Source organism: Lycium barbarum, chromosome 7 (genome assembly GCF_019175385.1).
Source record: "Lycium barbarum isolate Lr01 chromosome 7, ASM1917538v2, whole genome shotgun sequence".
NCBI classification, from domain to species: Eukaryota; Viridiplantae; Streptophyta; class Magnoliopsida; order Solanales; family Solanaceae; genus Lycium; species Lycium barbarum.
Genome location: NC_083343.1, coordinates 121,034,060 through 121,049,844, shown reverse-complemented (window position 1 = coordinate 121,049,844; position 15,785 = coordinate 121,034,060). Strand labels below are relative to the sequence as shown.

The 15,785-nt window shown below is 32.9% G+C and overlaps 1 protein-coding gene and 1 non-coding gene across 2 annotated transcripts; both read right to left on the bottom strand.

The window, feature by feature from the left end:
- Window positions 1–2,556: 2,556 nt before the first annotated feature.
- Window positions 2,557–5,549, bottom strand: LOC132604041 (acetyl-CoA-benzylalcohol acetyltransferase-like). The gene is made up of 3 exons (XM_060317363.1): window positions 5,183–5,549; window positions 4,100–4,723; window positions 2,557–3,171 (listed from the first exon to the last, which is right to left on the bottom strand). The coding sequence occupies exons 1-3, from the start codon at window positions 5,475–5,477 to the stop codon at window positions 2,726–2,728; spliced, it is 1,365 nt and encodes a 454-aa protein (XP_060173346.1). The 5' UTR covers window positions 5,478–5,549; the 3' UTR covers window positions 2,557–2,725.
- Window positions 3,245–3,344, bottom strand: LOC132604706 (U6 spliceosomal RNA). The gene has a single exon (XR_009568813.1). It is a non-coding gene; the product is annotated as a U6 spliceosomal RNA (small nuclear RNA).
- Window positions 5,550–15,785: the final 10,236 nt, after the last annotated feature.

Genomic DNA, 15,785 nt, shown 5'->3' with positions numbered 1-15,785 from the left:
TATAGTATATATACATATATACTTAATATATATACTATATATGTATATATAGTATATATATTAAGTTATGCATATATATAAGTATATATAGTATATAGTATATATAAGTATATATAGTATATAGTACATATATATACATATATATAGTATATATATTAAGTTATACATATATTTAGTATATATATTAAGTTATACATATATATAGTATATATATTAAGTTATACATATATATAAGTATATAGAGTATATAGTACATATATATAAGTATATATATTAAGTTATACAAATATATAAGTATATGTAAGTATATATAAGTTATATATATATAAGTATATATAAGTTATATATATAAGTTATACATATATATGTATACGAAAAACACTATTCTGTATTGCTGACTTGCTGTTAGTCTGTTAGTCAGTAAATATTTAAACTTTAATTATAAACTTGTCTAACATATGTAAATATAGCTACAATATACTAATAAATACTATAATATATATATATATATATATATATATATATATATATATATATATATATATATATATATATATATAATACAAAAAATAAAAATAAAATAAATTTTAACCACTCCAAACTGGACTGGTTCCGGTTTGGGGTGAAAAACCGGTAAACCGGAACCGGTTAACCGGTCCGGTTGGAACCGGTTGCCAGCCTTAGACTGCTAGTGCTAGAAAAAAAGTGCCAATTATAAATGTCCAAACGTCAATCTTGCAAGTTTGTCCCTCCATGAACTCATCATTCTCTTGTCGTCTTATTAGTTTGAAATTTCACTCACAAAAGTCAACAGCTTTCTTTTCATTATTAGCCTGATGTATACTTTTTCATAGTTTTTAACCTTTGTTTTGTAAAAAAATATTATAAACAAATAAAAAGAAATATCTTTAGATTCTTTTAATAATTTTTAAATATTTCCTCTCGGATGAAAGCATTTAACGCCCGCGAATTAATAAATAAATTGTAAATAATTTCCCCAGTAGACAAGTACTAACAATGGGTGGACCTATATCTGGCAAAAATATTTCAAACAAACACTTCATACAGAAATTGAAAAATCGAGCTTGCAAACTCGATTTTTTCAAAATCTTAAAACAAATGCCACCGTAAGGGGGAGAAAACTTTCATATAGAAACTGTGTTAGCTTTAAAAATATTGTAAACACTAACTAAATTTCAATAGATTTGCAGCTGTTTTTCATTCAATTATTGGGGGTTCATGATATTTTTAACAGAAAAGAGCAGTAAAAGGAAGTGGTTAATCGTTCAAACATCAATGGATCGACCCCCAAGGAAAATATTTCCTATGGATTATTGACTTTTATCCATTCCTAACACACTGAAAGCAAATTAATATATTAATTTAAAAACTGTATTAATTAAATAAAAGAATTAAACCACATCAATTAAAGAAAATAACTAACCAACCAGAGACACACTGAATATGAAAAAACAATAGATGTGCATGACATGTGTATAGTTTTGCATTTATTGCCCTTAAAAGTAACATGGCAGTGAAGCACGATATTATCATTGACTTAATACTGAGTTTTTTTATTCATTAGTGACCTAAGAAACATTTCCTTTTCAAGTCGAACGTGCTCCAAATTGACAAGAACCTATTTTTTTCTTCCTATTGTAAAAAGAACAAAACAAAAAAAAAAAAAGTAGTTGTTGTGAACTAGCAGTGGTATACCATCAAGGACGTATGGCGAATGATTAATATTTCTACATCTTTAATTAAAGATTTCAAATTCAAGTATTAGAATGTATAATTGTTACTTATCTTTGGACTATCTAAATATTCTGTTCTAAATTTAGCCACGGTGGAGGATCCATATATGAATATGTCAAATTACATTTGGCACCTTGAAAAGATGCCAATATAGAAGATGAAAATAATCTATTCGGGTTTATGCTAAAATTTGCATTTTTTTTTTGCATTAGCTAATTTGTAATATCAGTCTAGTCTGAAACCTTCCTTTTCTATTTTCTTTTATGTTCTTTGGTTACTGAAATTGATATACAATCTGATTGTAAGTTCCTTTTGTTAACCAATACAAAGCTTAGTTTGTTACACATTCACCTTTATGTTCAAAATTTTAGCCAACAACTAAGGAAGCTTACTCAAAATTCAACACCATGGTAATGAAAATTTCTTTTTCCACTAACATTTTCCTCCCGACTTTGACGTTACTGGTCTCAAAATTTTGGGATATTTCTAAAAATATAAAGCTTTTGAAAATATTTACGCCACGCAGCCGAATATAAAATATTATACAACATTATTGAGGAGGGTAAATCATTATATACAATGCATCAACTTTGTACAAAGTGTATAACAGTGTATAAAAAAGTGTTTATACACAACTATGGGCTAAATCGGGTGTTTATACACAAAGTATGAGCTACATCGCGTAAATATTTTATAAAATAGACATAGAGCGTAATTTTCCCCTCAATGTTTTTATGCATCGGTAACTAATTGATATTAAAAAAAAAAAAATCTCCATATCAAGTTAAGTAACAAGAAGAGTGAAACACAATACGACCACTAAATAACAAGACGTGAAATAAAAATACACTTACAATATTTAAAAAAAAAACGCTTAAGCAACATGAAGATTGACACACATGAAAGTAAACCAAATTAACATCAATCCAAGTTCACTTGGTACATTGAACAAAGACATCAAATTCTATCATTACTTTAGCACAGAACTAAACTCCACAATATCAACATCATTTTCAAGCTTAATCATATCATCTTCATTCAAGCAAACTCTAGCCTCAATCCCACTTTTTGAATCCATCAAGAAGAACAATTGAAATGGCACATTTACTCTGCTAACCCAAATTGGTTCAGCCCACCCAAAATCTGACTCATTTAGAGGAAATCTACACAAACTTGAAGTAGGATAAAGGTCCATTTCATCATCATTATATCCTTCTCTTATTTGGTTCAATGACTCTATCACTATTGAGAAAATCTCTTCACTTGAAGCATTGGCAATACTTGATAGGATTTTGTTCTTTGCATTCCTAATTAAGGTTACAATTTCATGTAGTTCCAAATCTTGGTTGCTGTGAGATGGTACACATTTGATTGGGATGTCAATGGAGAAGTTCCCAAAAAAGTTCTGGTCTTCGCCTGCATGAAGAAAGCAAATACTTTAATGTATAATTTTCTTTTTGCAAAATTTTAGCACTAATTATATTGTTTTGTTTCTAAGGACCATTTCTAGATTTTTGTGTGTCATTCTTATGCATGCATGCTTATTTTCTCTATATCGTTTCAATTTTATCGAATGTCCCCAAAGGGACTGTTTCTAAGAAAGAAATCGAGTAGATTAATTTTTAAGGACTTGACTCTTGCGGGAAAAAGTTATTCAGACCCAGTGTATGCATCAAATCATGTTACATTGCTATTGTTAAGTGATTAACGATAGTTACGTCATAATCTTTATGCAAAAATATATATCATGAACTTTTCGGTTTGTGCAGGTACTAGTATCTATAAGTATTTTTGAATGAGGGCCTGAAAGTGTTTATACAGAATATACGTTAAAGTATTTCTTTCGTTCTCTTTTCTTGTAAAATATATTAAAGATAATTGTTTTTTTTTTAAAAATTTTTTTTGTCCATTTTAGCAAATCAAGAAAATTAATTATATTTTTTTTTTATCAATTTTCCCTTATCATTAAGTATCAATTTTCTCAAACTTATTCGAGCATTATTAGTCAATTTTAGATTTTCAAATATAGTAAGTATGAGTAATTTAGTAAAATAAATACTTTCGTTAAGGGGTGTGAATGCATACTAGGCAAGTCAAAAAAGGAATGAAGGAGATAATCAAGTGTACCCTCCATAATTACTTAAGCTTTTGAAGACAATACAATGCAACATGATACTAGAGCAGACACAAATTTATGTTCAAATCTCGCCACCAACCAAAAGAACAAAAAGTATTTTCACATGTACTCATTTTAATAGGTTTAACATAATAAGATGGTCACACAATTCAACAAATAAAACAACATGATAGAAAAATGAAACATGTTAGTAAATGTTTTGCATACCTACTAGTTTTGGATCTCCTCTTCCTCTTAAATTGATGGCAAATTGTAGCATGGATGGCCTATTATGACCATGCCTCAACCTCACCACACGCATAAGGCTTCTCCAAATAAGTGCAGTCACAACTTCAACTCTTGAAGAATAACTCAAAGACTTGCTCACATTCTCCTTCAACTTAGATATTGCAACTTCATCAAACATGAAAATCCTAGTAGCAATTTTCATCTCATATCCTCTAGGCCTACCTTTTTTAATCATCTCAAAAACATTTTCCTTAGGTGGAAATACTTTCGCTAAATCGGAACGAAATTGTAAATTTCTAGCATTCCCCTTCTCCATTCGGCTAACCTTAGCCCATTCATCGGTTAACGCGCAGCCAGAGAATCCATCGACTAACGTACGGACCATCTGCACGGCTAGTGCTAGGCCACCATGTTCGAACATGGTGGCCTGAATTGCCATCATTGGTCTATTAGGCAATTCAGCTAGCCTGATTCTTATAGGTGGCACAAAGAGTTTGACAAGATCAGTATCTTTGTAAGCTTTGTCTAGGAATTCAGTCAATTGGCAATTCACCTTTGCTTCTAAGTAAATAACCCCTTGATCTTGACATTCAATGCAAGTACCTGTAGACATTTAAAATTTGTTGCATTAGTCCATGTAGAACGTGGGCTTAAATCCTGAATTCAAGAAATGAAAGCAGAATTAACATCCACTAGCCACTTTTTAACCACGTCTTTAAGAAATAGCCAATATACTGAAATTTCAAAATCCACAAGTAGAACTCCAGAAAAATCCACAAGTCTTTTAAATATTCAATTTCGATATGTATAGATTTAGTTAAAAGTCCAATTTTATTGTTCTAGACTTGGGCTTCAATTGATTTGTCCAAAGTCAAGCTTTAGGCACCTGAGTTCAAATTCGTCAATAGTTGAGGAGAAGAATCAGATGATACTTTTTCCGAATTTATAGAAATTTTAGAAATTGTAACACCTGTTGTGTTTGAAATTTAAATACCAGCACTATAATTTATTATATTTTCGTATCTTTTGATTTTCTCAAACACAAATTAATTGTTACATTACCATCTTCTGACAACCTTCCAGCAAGTGGATAAAACTTGATTAGAATCTCAGATAGTGAGTTTTGTAGTTGTGTATGAACTGCTTCATCACTTTGCAAGTTGGATTTTTCAGATGGAACTGGAGGGTAGAAATAAAGAAGGGGCACAGCAAAATTCGGAACAATTTGATCAAAGAAGGATAACTTGTAAGCATTGAGGTGATTTGGAGTTGATAATGATGGTTTTATAATTTTTTCATTCAAGATTTCAATTTGAATACAAGAACCATTCAAATTTTGCTCGGTAATTTTGCTCATAGTGTATCCAGTGTTTTGGCTAATTTTTGTAATACGTGGGATTTTTTTTTTTTTTTGCAATAACTTTAATGTGTATAGGCCTTTTAAAGAGCTATTTGCTTTCTTAGTTCACTTGATGGTTGATAGTCACATGACTTCCAACTCCCAGGGAAGTATGAAAAATTGTGTAGCTACCATAAATTGAATGTTATGTGATTCTGTTGTTATTGCATTATGAATTTTCTATATCTATATTACCACAATGTTTCAAAAAGAATAACAAGAGTCCGAAATACAAATGTCAAATTATTTAATTTTTTGTCTTATTTGGAAGTTACTTCTTTAAACTTTTTAAAATAAAATACTACTATATGTATTTAGAGGTTACAGAAAACTAGTATAAATTCATGAGCTCACAGAAAACTAGTATAAATTCTGGAGCTTATGTTCGATGCACTGATATTAAAAATATCTTTTTACCACATCAGGTTAAATACACGTACAATAATATGCAACTCTTCATATTTGATTTGATATAGTAATCTGGAAAATAGAATAGTAATCTAATATAACCAGTTAAATTCCACTAAAATGCAAATATTATTTGCAGTGTTAGTATATACTAGGCCTGTGCACAAATCGGTTCAATCTGAATTTCCGAACCGATTCGAAACAATTTGGATAATTTAATTTGGATAATACAATTCGATTTCGATTTACAAATGCAATTGTAAAATATTATGGTTTAACGGTTCGGATACGGTTTACTTCAATTATCAACCGAACCGATCTGAACAAACCGAATTTATATGCCACTAGTGACTAATATGACTAATTTGGTATATGTAATGTGGTGTTGGCGGATTTGTATGCTTGCACAAGTTGTCAAGCTCTTATTTTGCTATTTATATGCTATTATGCTTGCAAGTTTATAGTTTTTTCTTGGTTAATGTCTTGGTTATAAGGTTGCAAGTTTAGGATCTCATTATTTTTTGTTATGTTTACTCTAAAACTGAAATGAAATAGTTGATTGTTTAAATTTCGAATAAACCGAATAAATCGATTTGTGTAACCGAACCGAAATAATAAAAAACGAATCAAATTGAACTTAGAATGGATTGTGTTTGGTTGAGAATTTTAGAAAGTCGAAATTTGAAATTTCAACTCGATGATGGCCAAAACCGAACCGAACCGATTCGTGCACAGACCTAGTATATACTATAACTTAAACTCAGGGGCGTATCTAACCCATTAAGTGTGGGGGGTTCAATTGAACTCCTAACTTTCGAAACGGAGCATAAATTTATGTGTAAGTCATTATTAAAATTGTAATATATAGTAGATATGAATCCATAACTTTTAAAATATAAAGGGTTCAATACTAAAAATTTTAAGATTAAACCCACAAAATCTAAATCTTGGATCCGCCTCTGCTTAATCTCTATTAAATTTATGGGATATACGGAATTGCTAAGCAATAAATCCACCAGCAAATGTTGCAATTGTTGTCACAACTAGCCGGAGAATTGACGTCAGTGGTTGATTCAGAATGCAAACATTATAAATTCATTCAATATATTAGATTTGAAAAATTTATTTATTTTTACTTATTTATAATTTTTAACGTATATATAGAATTTGAGCCATTTTTTTTTATGACCGTAACTTATTGACCATCCGTTTCTAGAAAATTGTCCTCCACCAAATAACTCATCTGCCAGTCAACTCCCAACTGAAACCACCATCAATCTTTGCCCAATGACAAAATTCATACATGGATATGTACTTGTTCATTATATACACAAGTCGTACTACATTGAACTATGTAGTATCTTTGCCCAATGACAAAATTGATACGTGGCTCGCAGTTATTGTTGTCGTGTTATTATTTGGGGCTGGAATGATCTTTTTAATTATGATTTTTAAAATATTTTAAAATCTGTTTAATATTAAAAGTTTGTGATTTATAGTATGCTTAATGCGATTACTGAATATGTAATTCTTTTTAAAAAGATTATAAAATCGATATTCAAATTCATTTATAAACCTTTCAGCATTGAGCAACTACTCTTCCCTATATGTCTTCCGTTAGTCAAATGTGCTTGATACGATAAAAAATGTTTTTTCTGATAAATATTTTTTTATTTCTTATCTAGTGTCCCGTACACACAGTGCCGTTAAGGATGGAGGAATCCTATCCATCTCACCACAATTCTTATTAGTTGCGACGCTGAAAATAAGCAAATCATCAAAGGCTTCAAACTGAGCTTGTCTATTAAAGGAGGTGACTTGATAATTCCCAAGCAGGAATGATTTTCATCTCCTCATTATATATAGTTAAAGGACCGACATTATTAAAAGTATATAGTCAAAAGATAATTTCAAACTTTTTTCAAACGTACAAATATACTTAAGAGACTATTTTAACGGCTCGTTGGGACATGATTTTCTTATTTTTTTTTTCAAAAAAAATAAAAATAATTCTAAATAACATTTGGTTATACATTGAACTAATTTTTTTGACTTTTTCTTAGATGAGTTTCAAGTTTGAAACCATGGTTTTAATCAATTTATAAATGAATTTTTTTCTCATAAAACTTCTATTTTTTCCAAGTTAAATACATATCCAAATATAACTAATTCTTTGAACAAAGGGACCAAATTTGGTCATTTGCTCCTAAACGCTATCCAAACTGGTTCTTTTTGGGTTTAATATCATTTTTGGTCCCTTAGTTGTCGATAAATTTTGAGTTTAGTCCTTGTGATATTTTAAATAGTCCTTGTGATATCAGGCTAAAAACATTTAACCTTCAATTACTTGAAATGTGTAATTTTGATCCCCTTTCTTGTGAATACTCACTAACTGCGGAAAGTATTAAATGTTTTACTATATTTATTTATTTGTGTGTTATGATAAACTTGTATTCCCACTCCATATCGAGGGAGATATATTTCTAAAGATAATCTAAATATAACATATTTCCTACATAAAGGAACTAAATGATCACATTTTAATTAATTGAAGGTTAAATATGTTGAGTCATATATGACAAGTATCAAAATCATACCAACAAGGGTTGTGGTGTAGTGGTTGATACTACTCTATCTTTAACCAAGAGGTCTCGAGTTCCAGCCCCCTGGGTATGGAGTCACCCTTGTTAGGGAGTGCTTTGCCCCCCCAATGTAGGACTACCCAGCACGAATCCGGATTAGTCGGGCCCCAATGCGGATACCGTCCGGACACCGGATGGAAAACAAAAAAAACAAAACTATCAAAATCATAAATTGCCCACAATTGAGGGACGAAATATGCATGGACACTTAAGAAAAGGTTTAGGGGTAAGTTCAACTTGCTGACCGGAGGAAGTACACCAAAGGCATCGCAAGCAAGAAGAATGACATTTTAGGATGAGGACCAACATATGGTATTTTGGCATTTGGGATGTATTCAATTGTATATGCTCCCCTGGTGTTCTCCGCAACCAAAGCAAATTTATTAGTTTCAGCAATAAATCAACATAAACTGATTCAAAACATTTGACATATATTGGATTGAATTTTTAAAATTTCTCTTTGAAAACAAGTTTCAAATATAAAACAGTGATTTTGACCAGTTTTTCAAGTGTTTTTTTTTTCACTCACAAACTTCAACATGTTGCAAGATAAATTCATATCCAAATATAATTTCAACTTTCAAATATATTTTTTAATTTTCTTTTCAAGTACTACTTATATTAAAAATATCTCATTTTTTAACCTAAAGACCCCCATAAACTTGACATGTTTTATTCAAATCTCCCTTAAACTATACTTGGTCCTAATTACCCCAGGTACTTGGCTTTTTATAATTGCTACACCCATAAACAACATTTTTTTTTGCACGGATTGCCCTTCTTTTGGGGTGGTCTTTAAATTTTGCCCCTCATATTTGTGTTCTTTAAGTTTTGCCCTTCGCTTGGATACCTGAGGTTTTGGGTTCGAACCCCCGCTCAGGCATAAAATACAAAAATAATTTCGCAAGGCAGGGCTGGGGAGAGTGTATGCCAGATCCAGCATACAATCCTTAAGGAAAAACTAAAGTTATGCCGGAGGGGGCAGACTTTGCCTTGAGACATATATTTTATTTTTTTTACTTTTCAAGGCAAATATTTAATTATGCCTTAAGGAAAAGTTCCGCCTTATGGACATACTTTTAGTTATGCCTTAACTAAAAGTGTGCCCCATAAAATGTAACTAAAAGAGTTCCCCATAAGGTGGAACTTTTCCTTAAGGCGTAACTAAAAGTTTGTCTTAAGGAAAAGTTCTGCCTTATGAGGCATACTTTTGGCTATGCCTTAATTAAAAGTCTGCCCCATAAGGCATAGTTCCTTAAGAAAAAAGTTTTGTCCCATAAGGCATAACTAAACTATGCCTTGAGGAAAAGTTATGCCCCTTCCGGCATAACTTTAGTTTTTCCTTAAGGACTTTATGCCGGATCCGGCATACACGCCCTCCAGCCCTGCCTTGCGAATTTTTTTTTTATTTTATGCCTGAGCGGGGGTTCGAACTCAGAACCTCGGGTATCCAAGCTAAGGGCAAAACTTAAAGACCACAAATATGAGGGGCAAAATTTAAAGACCGCAAATATGAGGGGCAAAATTTAAAGACCACCCCAAAAGAAGGGCAATTCTGCGAATTGCCCCATAAACAATAACTAGTCCTAAACCCCCCTATATTTGACTTTTCTATACTTGTTACCCCCTTAAAAGAAAAATGATAAAAGAAAGGAATAATTATATTTAGTTTTAATGGAGGAATAGAAAAGATATATGAAAGGAGATAAGAAATAGCCGTTGAAATGACTAAACATAACAAAAAATGATATTTTAGATTCTTTTAGACATCATATTAACATGATGTGTGTCTGTTGTTTTATACTCTCATGCGTAGGGGTGTTCAAAACTGAACCGTACCGGTAACCCAACAACAAAATTGGCTTATTGGTATTGAGTTATCGGATTAACGGTTGGTGAATAGATTATGATTTTATTGTTAACGGTTTATTGGTGCGGGGGCGGATTACTTAATTTCTTTATCGGGTAAACTGTTAACTCGTTAAGAGTTATGATATTTACATTTTAACATCTAAGTATATAAAATATGTATTGTTATTTTATATAAAATATGTATTGTTATTTTATAAAATATGTATCGTTATTTGTAAATCCTAAAGCAGTAAAGCTAAATCCCAGCCCCCATTCAGTATTTTCGATTCAATAATATTCACTTATTTACTTTCAAATTAATCTTCCATACATCTTGTTGTTGGGGCTCTAGCTGTTTGCATTTTTGCCAATAGTTTGGCATTCAACTCTTAACAAATGTTACAATCACTCCATCACAAATACTAGTTGTTACACAATTTGCTTGAACTTTGAACAACTCAAAGCAAATTAGGAGTAATTTTCGCTGTCACTGGCTCACTGCATTTAGCACAATGAGTAGTTTTTTTTTTTTTTTGTAAGGTGGGTAAATTCATTGAAAAATTAGTTATTATGCTGGTAGTGATAGTTGTTAAATAATTTAGCCGATACACCGCCCGTTAACCGTTCGATAATTGCTAACTCGATACCAAACCAACCGATATCTTATCGGTTGGCTAGCGGATTAGTACATTTAAAAGCTGATACCCGACAAGCCGAACTGTTAAGCGTAGTTATCCGTCTGATCCGCCCGATAAGCAGCCCTTATGCGCCAAACGTCATTTGGAATCACTTAGATTATAAAAAAGTCTAGTACAAGGGGTAATGTCACGCCCCAAACCATGGCTTGAGCGTAACACAACACCCGATGCCTGACTGCATATGACCAAGCGAACCACATGGCTTGCTGACTCAACATGGGCATGAACTGATGCGGAATAACCAATGGACATGCATAATTTAAGTAAAGGATGGGACCATAAATCATAAGCCTGAAAATGTCATAATATCATAATGCGGAATAGTCTGAATAAACATTATAATAACGAGCCAAAAAGGCTAGACGAGTCCGAATACCTGACATAACATGACTGACTAGTCTATGAAACCTCTATCATGAATCTGAACTGTAGAACATCCTTGCTGGGACAAGACCCCCAGCATACCTTAACTGCATAACTGACATAATGTAAATAATGACTAAAACCCGAAGAAGATGGAGCTCACCAAAAGCTGATACGTGGATGATCCTACTGAGCAGATGCGTCGTCCCGTAAATTTGTACCTGCATCATGAAATGCAGGCCCCCGGGCAATAGAAAGGGGACGTTAGCACATTGCATGTACTAGTACGTAAATCAACTGAATAAAATAAACATGGCGCATGAAACAACATGATAAAAGCTGAAACTGAAACTGAAGCCTGGTCATGAACATGATATATATATATATATATATATATACCAGCAGAGTTCTCATACCTTGCCAGGGGTATAAGATATAAACATGGCATGAAAGGATCCAATCAGTAGAGCATGAAGGAATCGTCCTAATAAACATGGGCGGAGCGATCCTCATCCTATGGTGGCTAATGTAGTTTCAGGCTATTAATGCCTTCTCGGTAATATGTGCAACTCCCAAAAACATGAACATAATATAGGTGGCATCTGAGCCCATGGTTTTTCATAAAACGTGAATTGCATGATACATGTATATAGTTACATAGTATACTTGCATGAAAACGTGTAAACATGCAGAATTTTTCCTGAAAATAACATAGTAATTAATAATTTGCATGTAAGAACCCATGAATTGCAAGGGATATGGGTTTTTCATAGATTGCGGACAGATTCTCAATAACTAAAAGGTAATATTAAGAACACAATAATGAAGTAATCATACAAACATGGTATGTCTTGGTACATGAGCTTAGGGTTATCATGAACATGTCTAAACCCTGGTTTTGGTGAACTCTTGTATAATCATGGAGGAACATGGCGTAGGGAAGAGCAAAGATGTTCCCACACGTGAATAGAAGCCCGACATACTTGGTAATGCTCCAAAACTTTTAATAGAACTCCAAAAGATTAACCTTAAGCCTTGAGATGGGTTTTCTTGAAAACCCTAGGCTAGGAACAATGATTTTCTTATTAGATTACATGAATATATGTTAGAATTGACTTGGAATGATTGGAATAGGCTTAAGAAAACCTTCGTTCTAGGGCTTGGAGAATGTGAAACGTGAAAAAAGAACTGAACATGACGTATTTATACGTAATTGTGTCGGGAATTTATAAGGGCAACTTATACGGTCCGTATAAACTGACCGTATTTGACAGTGATTAAAATTCCAGAAACTGGAATTTCTCAAATGAGTTTCACGAACTAAAATACGGTCCGTATAGAAGCATTTCACAAACGTGGCAGAAACTAGAATTTTTCCTCCTGCGTAACACAGACTGGTTATACGAGCCGTATAATAATGTACGGTCCGTATAACTGGTTGTATAAATGGGACTTTGCTGAACTGAGATGAATTTATTTCCCACACTTCTCATCTGATTTTCGAAGTCTCAAATCATAAACATAACCTAGTTTAAAGGTTCGGGGTGTTATAGTTAATTAAGACCAATTATCTTTTGAGGGGGTAACGATTATAAGAAAACAAGTGTTGACACCCAATTTCGTCCCTCCATTATTCCAATTTATTTCTTTGGGCTTTTAAATTTATTGACGAGCTAAATACTTTATTTTCACTATTTTTTTCATTATTGCTACTGCTATTAATATCGTTACTTTCATTTCCACTATTTTACTATCGACATTACTAGCATTACTTTATCACAAATTTCAAAGTGGTTCGTCATCATTTCCATTTTCGGATTTTGTACTCGTTAAATTAATTATACTTTATTAAGTCCTTTACTTTCTACATATTAATTACTAACTGTCTCTACATATATATATTGTACTAGTTATTAAATTAGAAACCTAATGAATTTATTTGGAATAGGATTTTCAGCCAAATAAATGGCCCAAACGGAGCAGCCCATGTTTTTTTAATTTTACAGACCAGCCCACTATCCCTCTACCCGATCCAGCCCACATCCTAAAAACTACCCGACCCGGCCCAACGCATAACACATTTCAGCCTCTAAAACCTAATCTCTTCACGCCACCGCATCCTTTTCTCCTTCTCTCTTCTTTCTCTTTCCCTCTGCTCTCTCTCTAATCTCTCTCGTCGTTTTCCTTTTTCAACGAAGGTGTGCTTCTCTTCAGCCATGGCAGATGCTAACAGTCCCATTTTCGTGCAATACTCTGCCCTCTCCCTTTCCCTTCATCTTTCTCTCTCTCAACCGACGCGAATGGCAAATTCGCAGAGGATTTTTTGTAAACCCAGGACATGCATGGCCATTTGAGGAAAAAAAAAACAATTAATGGTCTGTCCTTCTCCCTCAGAATTTCAACGATTGGAGGTTGGTTTTTTGTTTTCTTACGCTGTCCTATGCCTGGAATCTGAAACAACTTTAAATGTTTTCGTCCATTTGTGAAGGAAAAACCTTTTCTTTATCAGTTCTCGAGTACAAGCTTTAAAGGGGTTTTGTCCATTTCTCTTTGTTCGGATCGAGTGAGTTAAAATGTGGACAAAAAATCCGAACGTTGAACAGAAAAGCCCCGCCCAAATTTTCAAACCCGTGACCCCCTTTTGACATTTTTCGATTTTGAAATTCGGATACCAAACCCTAGTTTTGGTCTCCTATAAATGCTATCCTATATCTTCAGCAAAGGGGACGTTTTTTGAACCACTGGATATTTTACCACACTCAACATTTCTATCTTTCCATTACTACTCTAAATCTGGGATTCGTTCAAATTCCGTTTTGTTTCGGGAGTTCTTTTTAGCCGCCTGGATTTCTCTAAAAATCAATATTTTTCTCAATACCTATACTGTTGGGTATTCTTTCGAAGCATTAAATCGTTTGTTGTACTGTCGAATTCGAGTGTAGATTCGAGAATCGAGTCCCGTTCACTGCACCCACAAAAGGTTGGTGAATCTTAAGCTTTAATCTTTGATCTGTCTTCTTTCACTGGTAGTATGTAATGAATCTGCTCGTTTGAAATAAAAGCATGAATTAGAGTTCTCTAGTGTAAATTCATGCCTTCGGAGCATGTTAATGTTGTATATTTGATGCTTGTGTTGATATTTTGACATCTGTTGTGTGGATGTCGAGCATTTCCCTTGTCGATACTTGTGTCGTGTTATGAAGTTTAAGTAAGGATTCCTCTGTTTGGTTTAGACGTAGCGAAATGATTATATGGTATGTCTATGTTGATTATTAGCCTCATTTGGTCTTAAGTCTTTATTCTATATTAGGCTTCCATAGCTTTGAAATATGCTTTTAAAAGTGTTTTGATACTTTGCAAATCCTAAAGTACATATGTGTATTTTAAAAACTAGATAAATGGAGAATCTGTGGAGTTTCAAGTCCATAATGACATAGAAACTGCTTCAGTAAGCTTGATGTTTAGAATGTTTTAACTTAAGTTTGGATGTTGCAATGGCATAAGACTAGTGTTATTTGCATACTTTATCTTGAATTCATAAGTAGCTAAGTAAATGGATAAGTTGAAGTTGCTTTCTTTGAAAGGTCTGTGTCCGGTTTAGGAGGTATAGATGTTTGAGCTTGTAGGGTTGATTTAAGTATATGGGGTGTTGGCTTTGCCAACCCCAAAATCTCTAGGAAACATGTATACTGTTTGGGTTTGCATCTACTAGTGAACATGATTTTCCCTTTTTCCCCCCTTTAAACTGCTTGTATTCAACTCAGATTGAATGACTGTCCTGCTACTTGCTTGTTGTGCATGAGTTTATGCGATAATTGTATGTTGTTTAGTGTCATACACAAAACTGTGGAGTTGAGAGAGAAATGTATGGTCTTATCTTGCTTGATTCTGTGTGCATGCACTCTTGGTGGTGAATGTGTGCATAATCTCTTTAGTTCTGCCCTTTGATACGAAGCTCCTATTTGGACAAACCAGCTATCCTCCATGTATGTCATTTGTATGTGGTTGAGAATGACTCATTTTACTAAATCTCCTTTTGGACTGTGTACACTGATAATATAACTGAATTTAATAGCATGATATGAGTATGGCTAGTAGAGTTTTGTTTGTGAGGAATGAAGTAATATTTGCTTAAATTCCCTTTGGGTATCCCTATTTTAAATATCTTTAATGACAGTACACTTTAGTAACATCAGAACCCGAGTGTGAATATGTTAGTCTCGAATATTTGTTCGATTTTTTTAAAAAGATTTTTTCCCGCATCGGAACAAGACCCACTATACTAGATTTAGCCAATTCGGGTG

Coding starts and splice junctions, on each gene's coding strand:
- LOC132604041 (XM_060317363.1), bottom strand. CDS start 5,477: ATGAGCAAAATTACCGAGCAAAATTTGAATGGTTCTTGTATTCAAATT. Junction 4,724..5,182: donor TGGAAGGTTGTCAGAAGATG/GTAATGTAACAA, acceptor AAATGTCTACAG/GTACTTGCATTGAATGTCAA. Junction 3,172..4,099: donor AGGAGATCCAAAACTAGTAG/GTATGCAAAACA, acceptor TTCTTCATGCAG/GCGAAGACCAGAACTTTTTT.